Source organism: Salvelinus sp. IW2-2015, linkage group LG30 (assembly GCF_002910315.2).
Source record: "Salvelinus sp. IW2-2015 linkage group LG30, ASM291031v2, whole genome shotgun sequence".
Classification (NCBI taxonomy): domain Eukaryota; kingdom Metazoa; phylum Chordata; class Actinopteri; order Salmoniformes; family Salmonidae; genus Salvelinus; species Salvelinus sp. IW2-2015.
Genome location: NC_036869.1, coordinates 4822260 through 4837969, shown reverse-complemented (window position 1 = coordinate 4837969; position 15710 = coordinate 4822260). Strand labels below are relative to the sequence as shown.

The 15710-nt window shown below is 45.0% G+C and overlaps 1 protein-coding gene across 1 annotated transcript in view; it reads right to left on the bottom strand.

Annotated features, from left to right (window-relative positions):
* Positions 1-15710, bottom strand: part of LOC111955029 (focal adhesion kinase 1-like) — a 107704-nt gene that overhangs the window by 48193 nt on the left and 43801 nt on the right. Inside the window, 6 exon segments of the mRNA XM_070436024.1 lie at positions 2133-2242; positions 2935-3075; positions 7053-7107; positions 12077-12139; positions 12246-12325; positions 13915-14002. Coding sequence (XP_070292125.1) covers positions 2133-2242; positions 2935-3075; positions 7053-7107; positions 12077-12139; positions 12246-12325; positions 13915-14002 — 537 coding nt within the window.

Here is a 15710-nt window from a genome sequence, read left to right as displayed (position 1 = left end):
CACACTGCAGGACACACACACACACACACCACAACACACACGCACACGCACACGCACACGCACACACACACACACACACAGAGGAGACACCAAACACACACTGCAGACACACACACAGACGTACACTGCAGACACACAAACACTGCAGACACACACACACTGCAGACATATACACTGCAGACACACACACACTGCAGACACACACAAACACACACTGCAGAGGCCGCACACAACACTGCAGACACACACACACACACACACCACTGCAGACACACACACGCAGACACACACACACTGCAGACATGTACACACTGCCAGACTGCAGACACACACACTGCAGACATACACCCACACACACCACTGCAGACACACAAACACACACTGCAGACACACACACACATACACTGCAGACACACTGCAGACACACTGCAGACACACTGCAGACACACACACACACACACACACACCACCACACACACACCACACACACACACACACACACACACACACACACACACACTGCAGACACACTGCACAATAGCAGACACACAAACACACTGCAGACACACACTGCAGACACACACACACTGCAGACACACACACTGCAGACACACACACTGCCAGAACACGTGCACACACACACACACACACACACACACACACACACACACACACACACACACACACACACCACACACACACACACACACACACACACACACACACACACACCACACACACACAGCAGACACATACACCCACACACACACTGCAGACACGCACACCACACAACCACTGCAGACACCACACACACTGCAGACACACACACCCACTGCAGACACACACACCACACAAACACACTGCAGACACACAAACACACTGCAGACACACACACATACTGCAGACACACCACATACTGCGACACACACACTGCAGAGACACACACATACACACTGCAGACACGTACACTGCAGACACGTATACCACACCACACACACTGCAGACACATACACCCACACACACACACACACACCCACTGCAGACACACACACCACTGCAGACACACCACACCAATGCAGAACCACACCACCCCACTGCAGAGGCGCACACACACACTGCAGACACCACACAACACTGCAGACATGTACACACTGCAGACTGCAGACACACACACTGCAGACATACACCCACACACACTGCAGACATACACCCACACACACTGCAGACACACACACACACAACACACACACTGCAGACACCACACACACACACACACACACACACACACACACACACACACACACACACACACACACACACACACTACAGACACACATGCATTCAGAAACACAGGCTCACTAAACCACAGACAATATCCATGATCACTGACATTACTCCTTCCTGTGCTTGATTCATAACAACAGTAATACCACAGTGAACAGATGACTACAGTATAGCACTGTGACTGTGTTCCTCACTTTACACCCGCCACATCTTACTCCTGGCGTGCGTCCAAGATGGCACCCTATTCCCTTTATGGCACTACTTTGGTCTAGGGCGCATATGGCTCTGGTCAAAAGTAGTACACTAAATAGGGTGCCATTTGGGACATGTGCTCTGCGCTACCGCTGACTGACAGGCAGAGTAGTAACCCAATACAATATAATCCTCTATGGCAGACAGAGTAGTAACACAATACTATAATAATCCTCTATGGCAGACAAAGTAGTAACACAATACTATACTAACATCTATGGCCCGGGCAGACAGAGTAGTAAACAACAATACTAATAATAATCCTCTTGGCAGACAGAGAAGTAGTACACACACACATGTGTTTCATTACCTCAGCCCCTGAGGACAACATGAAAATGATCAGGAATACTCTTTGAAAATCCCAGTTCATTCATGTCAATATTTCATGGCAGATAGATATTGTATAGTGAAGAGATGGAAGAGGGACCAGCTCCTAGGTTACAAGTAGTGTTTGGACAGCTGTTCTTCGAGGAAAACCACACCATGTCCTAAATATCTTCAGTTTGACGTCTTTGGTTTCAGTCAAAACTATAAGTTGTGCAACTGTAATGGCTGTGCTTGTTTGTGTGGAGATGCAGGACAAGGATACACAACACAATACATATTGAAATGAACATTTCCGACTCACAGTCGAACCCTTGTCTGTAAGGTAGCTAATGCCCTCCTCAGGTCCAATGGCTAGCTCTACTTGGATGACCCAGCTCAACTGTCAGGAGGAAAGGAAGACGGAGAGAAAAACAAAAAGAAGACTTGAGAAATGTCTTCAGTTCAGTCACAAATCAACAAGAGGAAAAGAGCAACGCACACACAATGACATTTAAGTTGAGAGTTCAATCTGTCGAATTCAAAGTGCCAACTCATAACCATGAAAACACATCTGCTACATCATTTGAACTGTTTGAAGTAGATCTGAGGGAATGCTAGATTAATTGTTACCATCTCTTGTCATTGCTGGGAAACAAAAAACAACAACTGTTGTTTTCCTTATGGCCAGTAGGGGGCACTATGACGCTGGTCATTTTTTATTTAAGCTACAGAGATGCAGACAAGACCCACCCAAATACAACCATAATATCCCAGGCATTACTCCACTGTCTAAGAAAAACACACCTAACTACCAAAGAATTGCTGAGAAAACAAGTACAACGCATTCAGTCGTGTTCAGTACGAGTTCAGTCGTGTTCAGTACGAGTTCAGTCGTGTTCAGTACGATTCATCGTCGTTCAAGTACGAGTTCAGTCGTGTTCAGTACGAGTTCAGTCGTGTTCAGTACGAGTTCAGTCGTGTTCAGTACGAGTTCAGTCGTGTTCAGTACGAGTCATTCTCTGGGATTCTTAAAATGCCCATCTTGACGCTATATGTTTTATTTGAAACCCAATCAAGTGAAATTCAGCCTACCCCGAGAGCACATTTAAAACACTCCTTATCATATCTGTAGACGGGCGCCAGAATCTCCAGGAACTTGAGGATGCTCTGGTCATCATTCATGTTGGCAAACTGTTTGAACGTCTGCTGAATCAGCTTCCGCAGGGTTTTGGCCTGGCAGAGAGGGAGAGGGTAGTTACTAGACAGGCAGACCCACGTGTCCCACATGGCACCCTATTCCTTATACAGTGTATTACCTTTGGACGTGGTCAGAAGTGGTGCACTATGTTGGGAATAGGGTGCCATTTGGGACACAAACATGGCCCTGGTTAAGTTTGCCAGGGCATAGAGAACGGGGCACTGATACACCAAGTCACATTAATAGTGTCAAACAGAGCAAGTGTGAAACACATGAAAGACAAGGAAAGTTAGCACGGGTGAAGGACAGTAGGCAGCTCTTCTGTTGTCTGCCCCTGAACAAGGCAGTTAACCCCCTGTTCCCCGGGCACCAAAGACATGGATGTTGATTAAGGCAGCCCSKCSCKCCTCTCTGATTCAGAGGGGTTGGGTTAAATGCGGAAGACACATTTCAGTTGGACAACTGACTAGGTATCCTCCTTTCCCTTTCTATTGTTTTGATTCCATAGCCTACATGATGTTTGGCTTGTCATTGAACAAGAGGAGCTTGCTTAAAGCACAGACTACCGCTAAAGGAAAGCAATGCTCTAGTTCATTTCTCTGACTGCTCTAAATGGGCAATCTGGGATTAGTACATCCATTTGAAGGGGTTTTAAAGTAATGATATATAGCCATTGATTCTTAAAGTATATAACATGACTGAACTTAGTTGAACTGTCTTACCCCTTCAGAATCCCAGAACGCCCCTTTAAAAAAAGCTGTCCATCACTTTAATACACTGTACCTCTGTGAGAAAGAAGTGAATGATATTGATAACCATATTGATTGGAGAATATATATTGAGTGTCATGCCAATTAGGGTCATAGCAGGGGACTGGGGGGTGTGTGTCCCAAATTGCACCCTATTCCCTATATAGTGCCCCTTACTTTGACCAGAGCCCAATGGGTGAAGGGAATAGGGTGCCATTTAGTACACACGAGTGAGTGAGACAGACCAGTTCATAGTTCAACCAGTTTAGAGACTAGCGGAGCTGTTGGCCTGATCAATTTGACCGGGTCAATAGTGACCCTGTCGTCCATTACACGGCCAGTGAGTTTAAACTCCATTAAAAATGCATGAGACATCGTGCTTTAATGACAGCTGATGTTGACACCATTACTACACACTGACTGGAGCACACACACACACACACACACACACACACACACACACACACACACACACACACACACACACACACACACACACACACACACACACACACACACACACACACACACACACACACACACACACACAGACTGGAACACACACACACTGACTGGAACACACACACACTGACTGGAACACACACACACTGACTGGAACACACACACACACACCTTCTAATTAAAAATGCCACTGCAATTATGTAATGTAAATCAACTCCCTGCAGAGTTAGGCTAATTCATCAAGGACTTGCTAACAGCTGTCTATCCTATTAGTCTGCATACTGGCTTTTAAAATCAACGACTTATAAATGCAGCATTTTAGACTCCACTTAAAGGACAGGGGGTGGGGGTCGGAAAACACCGGAATTCTAGGAATGGATCCCCTGATCCTATCTGGAGGTCTTAGTTACTGTAGAACATAATAGTAACATGTAGAGTAATCACAGAGCTTGTCCCCTCCACCCTTCCTGAGAGGAAGCTGAGCTCAGAGTATCTCTCCATCTCCCCTAAGAACCCTGGCAGGGAGGGAGGGCCCTCCCAGCTGAGTAGGGCCAGTGAGCTGGCCTACAGTTGCTACAGTACAGTAGTGTACTGATGTGTATAGATGAATCTTTCTGAATCTGTATTTATTCTATGCCATTTGACTACCCTTGATGATGTGTTTTAATGTTGGCACAGGCAAACTAATGGCACGTTTCCCCCGGTATATACAAAGTAGTACTTTGAAAGACATTGACAGCATAAAGACAACTTATAGTACTGTAGTTGTAACAGATCTCATGTTTTGACCTGACAATGATCAGAATATTCACTATTAAAAAGTGGATTTATGTTCCAGCATAAAGTCAACCCATCAGGTGGAGTTATCCATTAAAATTGGATTTAAAACAGGTTGGAAATGTCCACACAAGTACATCATTCTAAAGCACTTACAAGACGTCCTCTGACACTGGATTCATCCCAAATGGCACCCTCTTCCCTATATCATAGATGACAAACTCGTTCCATGGAGTTTGACACCTGTGTCCTATATAGTGCACTACTTTTGACCAGTGTCCATTGTAAAAAGTAGTGCACTTTAGAGATAACAGGGTGCTATTTGGGATACACAWTTGTTGACTCTGGTGCCAAACCAAATTAAACTCACGTTTCCCTCCACTTTTTCCAGCAGAGCCTGTCACCATCTCTCTAAATGGAAATATTCTGCTGTAAACCTGGCGATGGTAATTATGTAAATGTGAACCTCTGTGTAATCAATAATTTATTTTATTGCCTAATTTGATTACGCTTGCAGTGAGTTATATTCCGACCTCAGCCATCTGCCAGGTAATGTTCTCTGTCCAGTGGAGTGGATAGGAGCGAGAATAACTGTGTTAACATATTTCTGTTCATCAAAACAGTGTGTGTGTGCGGGGGAGTCTGGAGTGTGTATGTGTGTCAGAGTGGGTGTGTGCGCGTGCGTTTGGCTTCAGTTCATCGCTGAAAGCTTCATCTGTTCACCATGTCATTGTGACGTAGGGGAGAGTCATTTCCAGAAGGATTATGGTTTTACACACACACACATGGGGGGGTTGGATGGAGGATGGATGGATGGAGGGGAGGGAAGGATGTCTGGAGGGGATGGAAGGCGGATGGAGGGAGGGAAGGATGGATGGATGGTTAGGGTGTGTTTTCAAACAGGTGCCTGGCTACGAAGATGTGATTTCATGTTTCCAAGGGGAGCTGTGACTGGAATGGGAGAGGGGAGGGTAACTCTGAGGCACTGGAGCCTGACAGAAGGGGGTACCTCCCCAGAAATAGCCTCCCCCCTTCAGTGGGGGGATGAAGTGGGTTTAGCAGTGACATGTGGGGCTATGGGGTTAGGCACCACCCACACCTCCAGGCAGAGCATCTGTCCACCTCTCTTTCACCGACTCCAATGCACCCTTCCCCGGGGCACTGGGCCCCACGTTCACGCCGCCCCATTGTGGCACCCCCGCAGCTCTGTACACCCACGCACGTGCCATAAATCCATCACATCACACACATGGCTGGCGGCTGAGACACACACACACGCAGAGAGACAGAGACTACCAGGAAAACCCACCATCAAGGCTCTGTTTTAAATATGCTAAACTCCTTGCACGGCTGGCAGAGTTTAGCATATTTAACAGAGCCTTGATGGTGGGTTTTCCTGGTAGACTGTCTCTCTCTCTGTGTGTGTTGTGTGTGTCTGTGTGGTCTGTGTGGTGTGTGTGTGTGTGTGTGTGTGTGTGTGTGTGTGTGTGTGTGTGTGTGTGTGTGTGTGTGTGTGTGTGTGTGTGTGTGTGTGTGTGTGTGTGTGTGTGTGTGTGTGTGTGATGTGATGTGTGAGACTGGCTTCAGGCCAAAAACTAAAAAAGCTGTCTTATATAGTACAGTATATAGAACAGTAAATGGGATCATTTCCACACTGTTTATCCCTGTGAATGTCTGGCGCTGTTGTGATGCGAAGAGTCGACAAATGAGTGGGTTTGATTCAGCTGGGGCTCTTTCCCCCACAGGCCTGTATGTACGAGGAATACTAGCCTAGAACTAGGCCAACTCTGCCTGTCCCAGGCTGGAACAAAGGCCCCAGAACCAAGAGATCCACACACACAGCTAGAAGACACTTCAGAGGGCAAAAAGGAAATACGGAATCGTCAAAGTGCATGCTACATTCATATGAAGCGGTGGTCGCTGCTCTCTCTGAGAATGCATTGGAGACTGACTGGTCCTTGAGGATATATTCTCATCGATGGCACTGAAAGAATGAACAGATTTTTTGTGAAGCATCATCTCACCTTGACTGAATCCAGTAAACTCTTGGGGAAGAATCTTCTTAAGCCCACATCTTTTCTGTAAGGAAGAAATAAAAAGAGGAGAGGACAAAGGACAATGTCAGTTTAGTGCCTGAGGCTGGTCTAGCAGACAACACAAACACCACCCCAGCATGGGTACGAATCCTGGCCCCACCGCTATTCTGCATCTTCATCCCTCACTATGTCTACTCTCTCATTCCCTACAATCTCTGTCTGAATAAAGTGAAATACAGTCAAATATATATATCTAAAAATAGTTTTTACCATTGCCAAAATGAGAATGCAAAATGTCTAGCCTCAACTCCTCAAAACAGTCCCTTGATGGAATTTCACCTCTCTGATACCAATCTACCAGGGAAAGGAGAGAAACACATCCATTTACTCAGGGCCATTAGTAGAACTTCTCTGAAGTTTACCACACAACATAACTGATTGGTCAGTGTACAGTGAGGAGGAAACCAAATGTGTGGACCAAAGAGAGAGAAAAAGAGAGAGCGAGAGAGAGGATTTTCCCAAGGTTGCGTCAACAGCAACACAGAGCATAGCCTTGCTATTGAGAAAGGCAGCCATTGGCAGACCTGGCTTTCAAGAGAAGACAGGCTATGTGCACACTGCCCACAAAATGAGGTGGAAACTGAGCTGCACTTCCTAACCTACTGCCAAATGTATGACCATATTAGAGAGACATATTTCTCTCAGATTACACAGATCCACAAAGAATTTGAAAACAAACCCAATTTTGATAAACTCCCATATCTACTGGGTGAAATACCACAGCGTGAAATATCACAGCAGCAAGATTTGTGACCTGTTGCCACAAGATTAGGGCAACCAGTGAAGAACAAACACCATTTTAAATAAATAAATAAATAAATACAACCCATATTATGTTTATTTATTTTCCCTTTTGTACTTTAACTATTTGCACATAATATGACATTTGAAATGTCTTTATTCTTTTGGAACTTGTGAGTGTAATGTTTACTGTTAATATTTATTGTTTACATCACTTTTGTTTATTATCTATTTCAATTGCTTTGGCAATGTAAACATGCTTCCCATGCCACTATAGGCCTGAAAATGAAATTGAAAAATGTAATTGAGAGAGAGAGACAGAGAGACAGTAGCAGAAAAGAAGACTTCAGAGAAAGAAGGAAAGAGAGCACTCATATCGTAGAGGAGAAAAGACAGCATAATGTTTAAAGCCTATAACCTCATTCATTCCACACAATCATTTCATCATTTGGTCTCTATTAAAAGATAGCTTGTTAAAACCAGAGGCGCTCCGAAAGCCACTTACATCCGGCTGGCCATTAACCAGAATCAATCCACGTCATTTATAAGGCCGGTGCCACAAAACCTGACATAAAATTGATGCTGCCTTGGCAATAGTGTGAAGCTTTTCTGGTAGCAGAGCAATGCTACTGTCCGTCTGTGCATGTCAGTGAGGATCTAGGTGCATTTAAGGATCTGTATGCCATGACAATGAGTGACAAGGAGTTGGCACGATGGCACAAACAGATGCTATGGATCTATAATGCCTTAACTTAGCTATGTTAAATCAAGAGGAAACACACTCTGTAGTATTAGCAGTGCTGAAACACAACATAATGACTTCCCCCAGGCTCAGAAAATCCCCTCTCCTGTCTGTCTCCCTGGCCCGACAGTAATCCAAGCATTAACACAATGGAAAAACTCAAATTATTTATTATTTAAATATTGAAAGTGTGTGGGCTACGGAGAGAAACAAAATGGTGCAGTTTCAGTCCATGTGGAGGAAAGTGATGCTGAAGATGGGGGTGTGTGCTAGTGGGTCTGGGCAGGTGTGATGTAGTTGAAGTTTGTACGATGTTGTCGTTTGTATGTGTATGTTTTGTATTGTCTATAAAAGATCAAATACAATTGTACCCCAAAAAAGTTATCCAAGCTACACCCCCCCCTCCATGTCTGTCACCTCACTAGCCGTCAGTCACCCAGATCTGAAGTGCTTTTTGATTGGATTGCCCCTAACGCCCTCCCTCCCTCCCTCACTGCTGGGCTCTGTGTCTTTGGGCAAGTGGACAGACTGACCTGGAACTAACTCTAGCCAGCGCACTGAGCCCCAGCACCATTATCCACAAAGCAGAGGGGAGAGTGTGAAAGAGAGAGAAGAGCGAGCAGAGAAAGGAGAGAGGAGGCAGAGAGAGAGGCAGAGAGAGAGAGGGCAGAGAGAGAGAGGGGCAGAGGAGAGAGGAGAGGGCAGAGAGAGAGAGGAGAGAGAGAGAGAGAGAGAGAGAGAGAGAGAGAGAGAGAGAGAGAGAGAGAGAGAGAGAGAGAGAGAGAGAGAGAGAGAGAGAGAGAGAGAGAGAGAGAGAGAGAGAGAGAGAGAGAGAGAGAGAGAGAGAGAGAGAGAGAGAGAGAGAGAGAGAGAGAGAGAGAGAGAGAGAGAGAGAGAGAGAGAGAGAGAGAGAGAGAGCAGAGAGAGAGAGAGAGAGAGAGACGAGGCAGAAGAAAGAGAGTGCTGGCTATTCATTAGGACACTTCACTTTTGTGCCTCAAACAAGCCCCTGCTTTCTCTATGGGTCTGAGCTCAGCACAGCAGCAGCTAATGCTGGACATCATTGGTTGGGCAAGGTCCAGTTAGCACTAGCCAGAGCACTAGCAGTAGGCTACAGAACAGTCAAATTAACACATGTGTGTGGTCTCTCCCTTGTTTCATATCATGCTTAATAAAACCTGGTTGCATATCACAATAACCTTGTTCCAAAAAGCTACGCATAAGGATGATATAAGTGGCATTACATCTGAAGCATACAGAAACATCTTGTGATTTAGTAGCCTACTATGAGAGAACGTACGGTCATCAACATGGAGGGGGAGCAGCAGAGCTAATATTTCTTCCACAGTTACTCAGTAACGGTTTGCACTAGTGCTGGGAATTGGCAGGGACCTCATGATACAATATCACAATATTTAGAGTAGGTGCCAATATGATATGTATTGCGATACTCACAATTCTATATCTATTGCCATTCGATACTGCGATTTTATTGCAATTCAATGTTTCAAACATATTGCTCACTATATACTGTATGTCTGCTGCAGAAGGACAAGAGAGTCTGGATCAGTCATGGAAATAAAAGTGCTGAAAACAAATTGGCTTACTATTAAAAAAGAAGATGGAGAACAAGCTATGAAGGAAAAATACTGCAGTTTTGGTGCAGGTACAGCCAACTAGCACAAACATAATATTGCAATATTGTAAAAATATATATATATATATTGCGATATCATCAAAAATAATATCCTGATATGTGACTGTATCATTAGTTTCGCACAGTAACCCAACAGCAACAGTTTTAACCGTATGCATCAATGATAAACAGACCATTGCATCGTTATGTATCCACATCCAATATGGAGGATCCAATACGCCTTGGGCTGCGTGGTGAAGTTTTCCCTAGGTACAGATCTAGGATCAGCTTCCTCTCCCCCAATCCTAACCTTAACCATTAGTGGGGAAAATGCTGAACTTATCCAAGACCAGCGTGTAGGGGAAACTTTACCCTACACCACGGCTTGGGCAAGGCTGATCAACCTCCGGTTAGGCATGTTTCTCWGCCTGCAGTGCCCTGCCTTACAGCCTGCTGCAGACCCGGTCGAATTACTCAACCCCTTAACTTAGCATATCCTTGGAGCCAGCAGAGGAGGACATTGTCTGCGTCCCAAATGGCACCCTATATAGTGCACAGGGTTTGACCAGGGCCCAATAGGGCTATATAGTGCACTACGTAAGGAACAGGGTGCCATTTTGGATGAAGCCATACATTTTCCCTGCAGAAGAAAGGTGTGAGATTCTRCCCTGGGAAAGGAGGCAGAACACGGACGTTCCCGGACAGCAGGGAGAATTAGACCAGCCAACAGGGATCGTGTTGTGGACTGGCTAACAAGAACGGAATGACGCTTGGAATACCAATGGGCTCAGAATACCAATGTGCTGGTAGTGTTTTTCCCCCCAAAAATGTAAGCACATTCTACTCCAAATGAAATGAAAATGGTATTATCACCATCTGAAACAGTATTTACTCTTCGAAAGCATTACAACCTGTAGGCTGAAGCATGGGGTTGCCCTTCTGCATTTACCTCATTGAAAACCCCCAAAAGACTCAAATTGTCAATCTTAAAAGCGCGTCTCGGCAGAAATATTGATATATATTTTTTAAATGGGCGTGGTGGCAACGATTTAGCAGCGGCGGGCATGAATATAGGGGAAATACTGGGCTGGAATACCAAAGTACAGGACCCAACCCTCTGGGTTAGAGAAGGTATGTTGATGGTAAACAGGAGAGAAATACCAAAGTACAGGACCCAACCCTCTGGGTTAGAGAAGGTATGTTGATGGTAAACAGGAGAGTAATACCAAAGTAAAGGACCCAACCCTCTGGGTTAGAGAAGGTATGTTGATGGTAAACAGGAGAGTAATACCAAAGGGATTCCTGGTAATTTAGTTACAGTGTGAGGACTCCCTCTTCCTCTCCCCTCTTCATCCATCAGGCGAAATATGTATGAAAAGCAAACTCTGCATTTCAATCAATACGGAGAGACGAGAGTGATCGTTAGTAATTAGAGGGCCTCTAGAGAGTGTGGAGGCCTGAGCATATGAGAAAATCACTAATTGGACGCATCGTTAACGTGAACCCCTGACCTTTATCAAATAGCGCACCTCGGAAAAGTGTGTTCGACGGCAGACTCTGCAGGGGTTTTTCACCATGTACGTTAACCTACACTAGGTTAACCTATGTGATCATAGTCCATTTCAAGATAATTCTGTSTATTGAGGTTATGGGATATTTTAGCTATCATAAATTAATGTATTTTATCACCTTAACAGGAATTGCTCTTACACATTGAGTTTCTTGGTAAAAGATCAACAAAGACGTACAATATTGACTGAATAGTTGATTCTTACAGTGAGCAGTAGAAACCCAAGCTATTAACATACGAGAATCAAGCCAACGGGGACTTACTCTAATAGTTCATAGTTAGATTTCTTGTCCAGGGCATTTCCTCGCATCTCCCGGAAGAATCTCCTGTAAAGGAAACATGTCTTGGTTAGTGTGAAATACAACAAGGCAGCTAGCTACTGTTCATGAAAGAGAATAGAACATTTGACCACTCTTGGATACCTGAACTGACCTGATTTCAAGGCATCCCAACTTAAGTGCAATGTCTTGCTCGACCTGGTCGGCTATCTCTACCATGTAGTCATTTTTCACCTGTAAGACAAACCAAAATACATGTTTTAGCATGGGAGCATGGAGGCCTTACACAGAGCAACACATGAACTGACTTTCAGACTGAGGGGTAGAACACAGGGGACCTTACTGATATACAGCCCTTTTACAAACATTGAACCCAGCACCTCCTTGGCGAGAAGAAGGAGGAAGAAGTAGAGAGAGAGAGAGAGAGAAGAGAGAGAGAGAAGAGAGAGAGAGAGGAGAGAGAGAGAGAGAGACGAGAGAGCACAGAGAGACAAGAGAGACACAGAGAGAGAGACGAGCACACACACACACACGAGACGAGAGAGAGAAAGAGAGAACAGAGAGAGAGGAGAAGAGGAGAGAGAGAGAGAAGAGAGAGAGGAGAGAGAGCACACAACAGAGAGAGAGAGAGACAGACACACAAAGAGAGACACACAGAGAGACACAAGAAGGAGAGAGAGAGGAAAGACAGAAAGAAGACAAGGAGAGAAAGAGGGAGGCCGTGGGGGGAGAAGAAAGAGAGAGAGAGAGAGAAGAGAGAGACATTAAATCCCCCTTACAACAGCCCATAGTAGTGGGTGGTGGGCTTGGTTGATAAGCCTGGGTGGTTGATAACCCTGGGTGGGTGCACGCTGCAGTGACAGCACAACAAACACTGGCAGACGGACACAGAGAGAGACATTTCATGAGACAAATGAGTGTGTGCTTCTGAGCGACATTAAGGGAGCTAGACCTGTTTCATGGGCTATTATGTCTCTCTGAAATATCTTGTTTAGTCATGTTGAGTGGCGGTTCTTTGTATTCTACACCCATAGAGACATTTGAGTTCTGTCCTTTTAGATCATAGGCATTGGAAAAAAAAAACCTTGGTTCATGAAAGTGTTGTTCTATCCAGCCAAAATTCGGAACACAAGCACAACTTCACGCTCCATGATACCCTTTTCAAACAGGGACATTTGTACCTTCCATCAATTTTCCTCTCAGCTGGATTTCGAAAATATGAGCGTAAAAGTGACACAAGATGAGCCCAAATGTGTTCCCTGCTGTCAAGACGGCCTCTTTCACCCCGTCAGGATCGGAAGAGAGGGAGCGGCCGTTCCTCATCACCAGACCAGAAGGCCCTGCCTGAGACCCACTGACCCAGTTCACCTCTCTGCATCTACAGCCTTGGCGACGGCTAAACCGTTGTGTTACGCGCCTAATACCTCACTATATTTCACCCATACACAAGTAACACTTGGGTCCCTCATATGTGATGCAGGCACGCATGCCTTACACACACACACACCACACACACACACAACACCAACACAGCACACACCACACACAACACACACACACACACAACACACACACACACACACACACACACACACACACACACACACACACACACACACACACACCTGTCAGAAGTGCCATATGCCTCCGCCTCTGGTTACAGTGTTGTTGAATAAATAGGCTTAGCTAAGTATGTTTAGAAAATGAGTCTCCCCTGGTCAATGGCCTGTAACAAACCAGGCTGTCTCTGTTACTCAACTCCCATGGATGATGTGTTGGTGTGTGTGTGTGCATGCAGGCATTCACGTCTATGTGTGTGTCACCTGCTGGTAGAAGTAGTTGAGTGTGGGTTTATCTTCACTGAAGTGGTGCAGGAATCCTTTTGGAAGGTAGCGAATACGCAGTTCATACCTGGAGATTAGAGCAACATGTCACTGTTTAGATAAAACACAGAAGGGAATAGGGATTTAGGTGTTTTTATAGTCACAGAGATTGAATACTGTTTACAGTTCAGCTACAACACAGCGCAAAACACTGCCTAGTGACACAGGGGGGAAAAGAGTTAATATGCCCCTGCTTAGAACACAGACGCTTAGGGAATAGGGGTGTTGTGGTCCAATTGTGTTTTTACACTCAGGTCACAGAGCTAGCATACAGCACAGTCCACATAAACAAAAGGAATAGGTATATTGTACCCCAATAATGTTTTACAATTCAGGAACTAGCATACAGTATATACACTGAGTGTACAAAACATTAAGAACACCTTCCTAATATTGTGATGCACCCCCTTTTTCCCTCAGAACAGTCTCAATTCGTCAGGGRATAGACTCTACAAGGTGTCAAAAGCATTCCACATGGATGCTGGCCCATGTTGGCTCCAATGCTTCCCACAGTTGTGTCAAGTTGGCTAGATGTTCTTTGGGTGGTGGACCATTCTTGATGCACAAGGGAAACTGTTTAGCGTGAGAAACCCAGCAGCGTTGCAGTTCTTGACACAAACTGGTGTGCCTGGCACCTACTACTACCATACTCTGTTCATAGGCAATTKAATATTTTGTATTTCCCATTCACCCTCAATGGCACACAATCCATGTCTCAAATCCTTTAACCTGTCTCCTCCCCTTTAGCTCTCATGCAAACACTTCCTAGTGACACACACATGGTGGGAAGAGGTATTTGATCTGAAATAGGAATACTGAGGGGTGCACAGTGTGTGTGTGTGTTAGGCTCTACCCAGACTTCATGACCTCATACTGTCCTTCTCTCACACTGGGACTTAGTACAAAAGGGAGCGGCAAGATAAGGCAAAAAAAAGCACATTTGGACGCCCATTACCAGAATGCTAACAAAATTATCACAAGTAATAGCAAATTTCTATTGGAGGCTGCTTGCTAAATATGCTAACGAGCGCAAATGAAAATAAACGAATTGTAAAGACAGGCAATCCAGTTCATAAAGTTAAACATACATAGGTAGGAGATACCGACTGTCATTTTTGGTGAGTTTCCAGCAAATGTGAATGAGAGACATTGTGCAAATTAAGAAAGTTTTGACGCATGCTTCTCTGAAGGAAGAACAGTACTGTGTACACTGTCTGTGTGGAGTCTGGGAGCCTGCCTGCTCTGCTCGGAGAAGATAGGGGAGGAGCAGACAGGCCTACAACAGAGAGGAGAAAAAACACAAGGAAGTCAAGCTACAGTGGCAGCTGTACAGATTACTCATCCAAAGGGCTTTGACTTCTCTAACACTGCAGAAAGCTAACACAATATGATGCCCTGTGACCTTAACTCAGCTACTGACATAGATGACTAGCAAGTTAAACTTAGGGGACGCCTTAACGCAGAATTCTTCGTTTTTTCACACAGGAAAAAAATATAAAACGCGTTTTGTAAAAACAGATCAAACAATAAAATGCTTCTTATTGTAATTTCTGGTCAGCATCAAACTAATGTTGTCCACTGGGATGAGAATTCCCAAAACAAGCATTCTACCAGCAGACAGCACTCTGACTGATGTGGCGCTCCTTTTCTCTGGTACTGTTCTGGTGTAGCCAGCTTCCTTTTCTCTGGTACTGTTCTGGTGTAGCCAGCTTCCTTTTCTCTGGTACTGTTCTGGT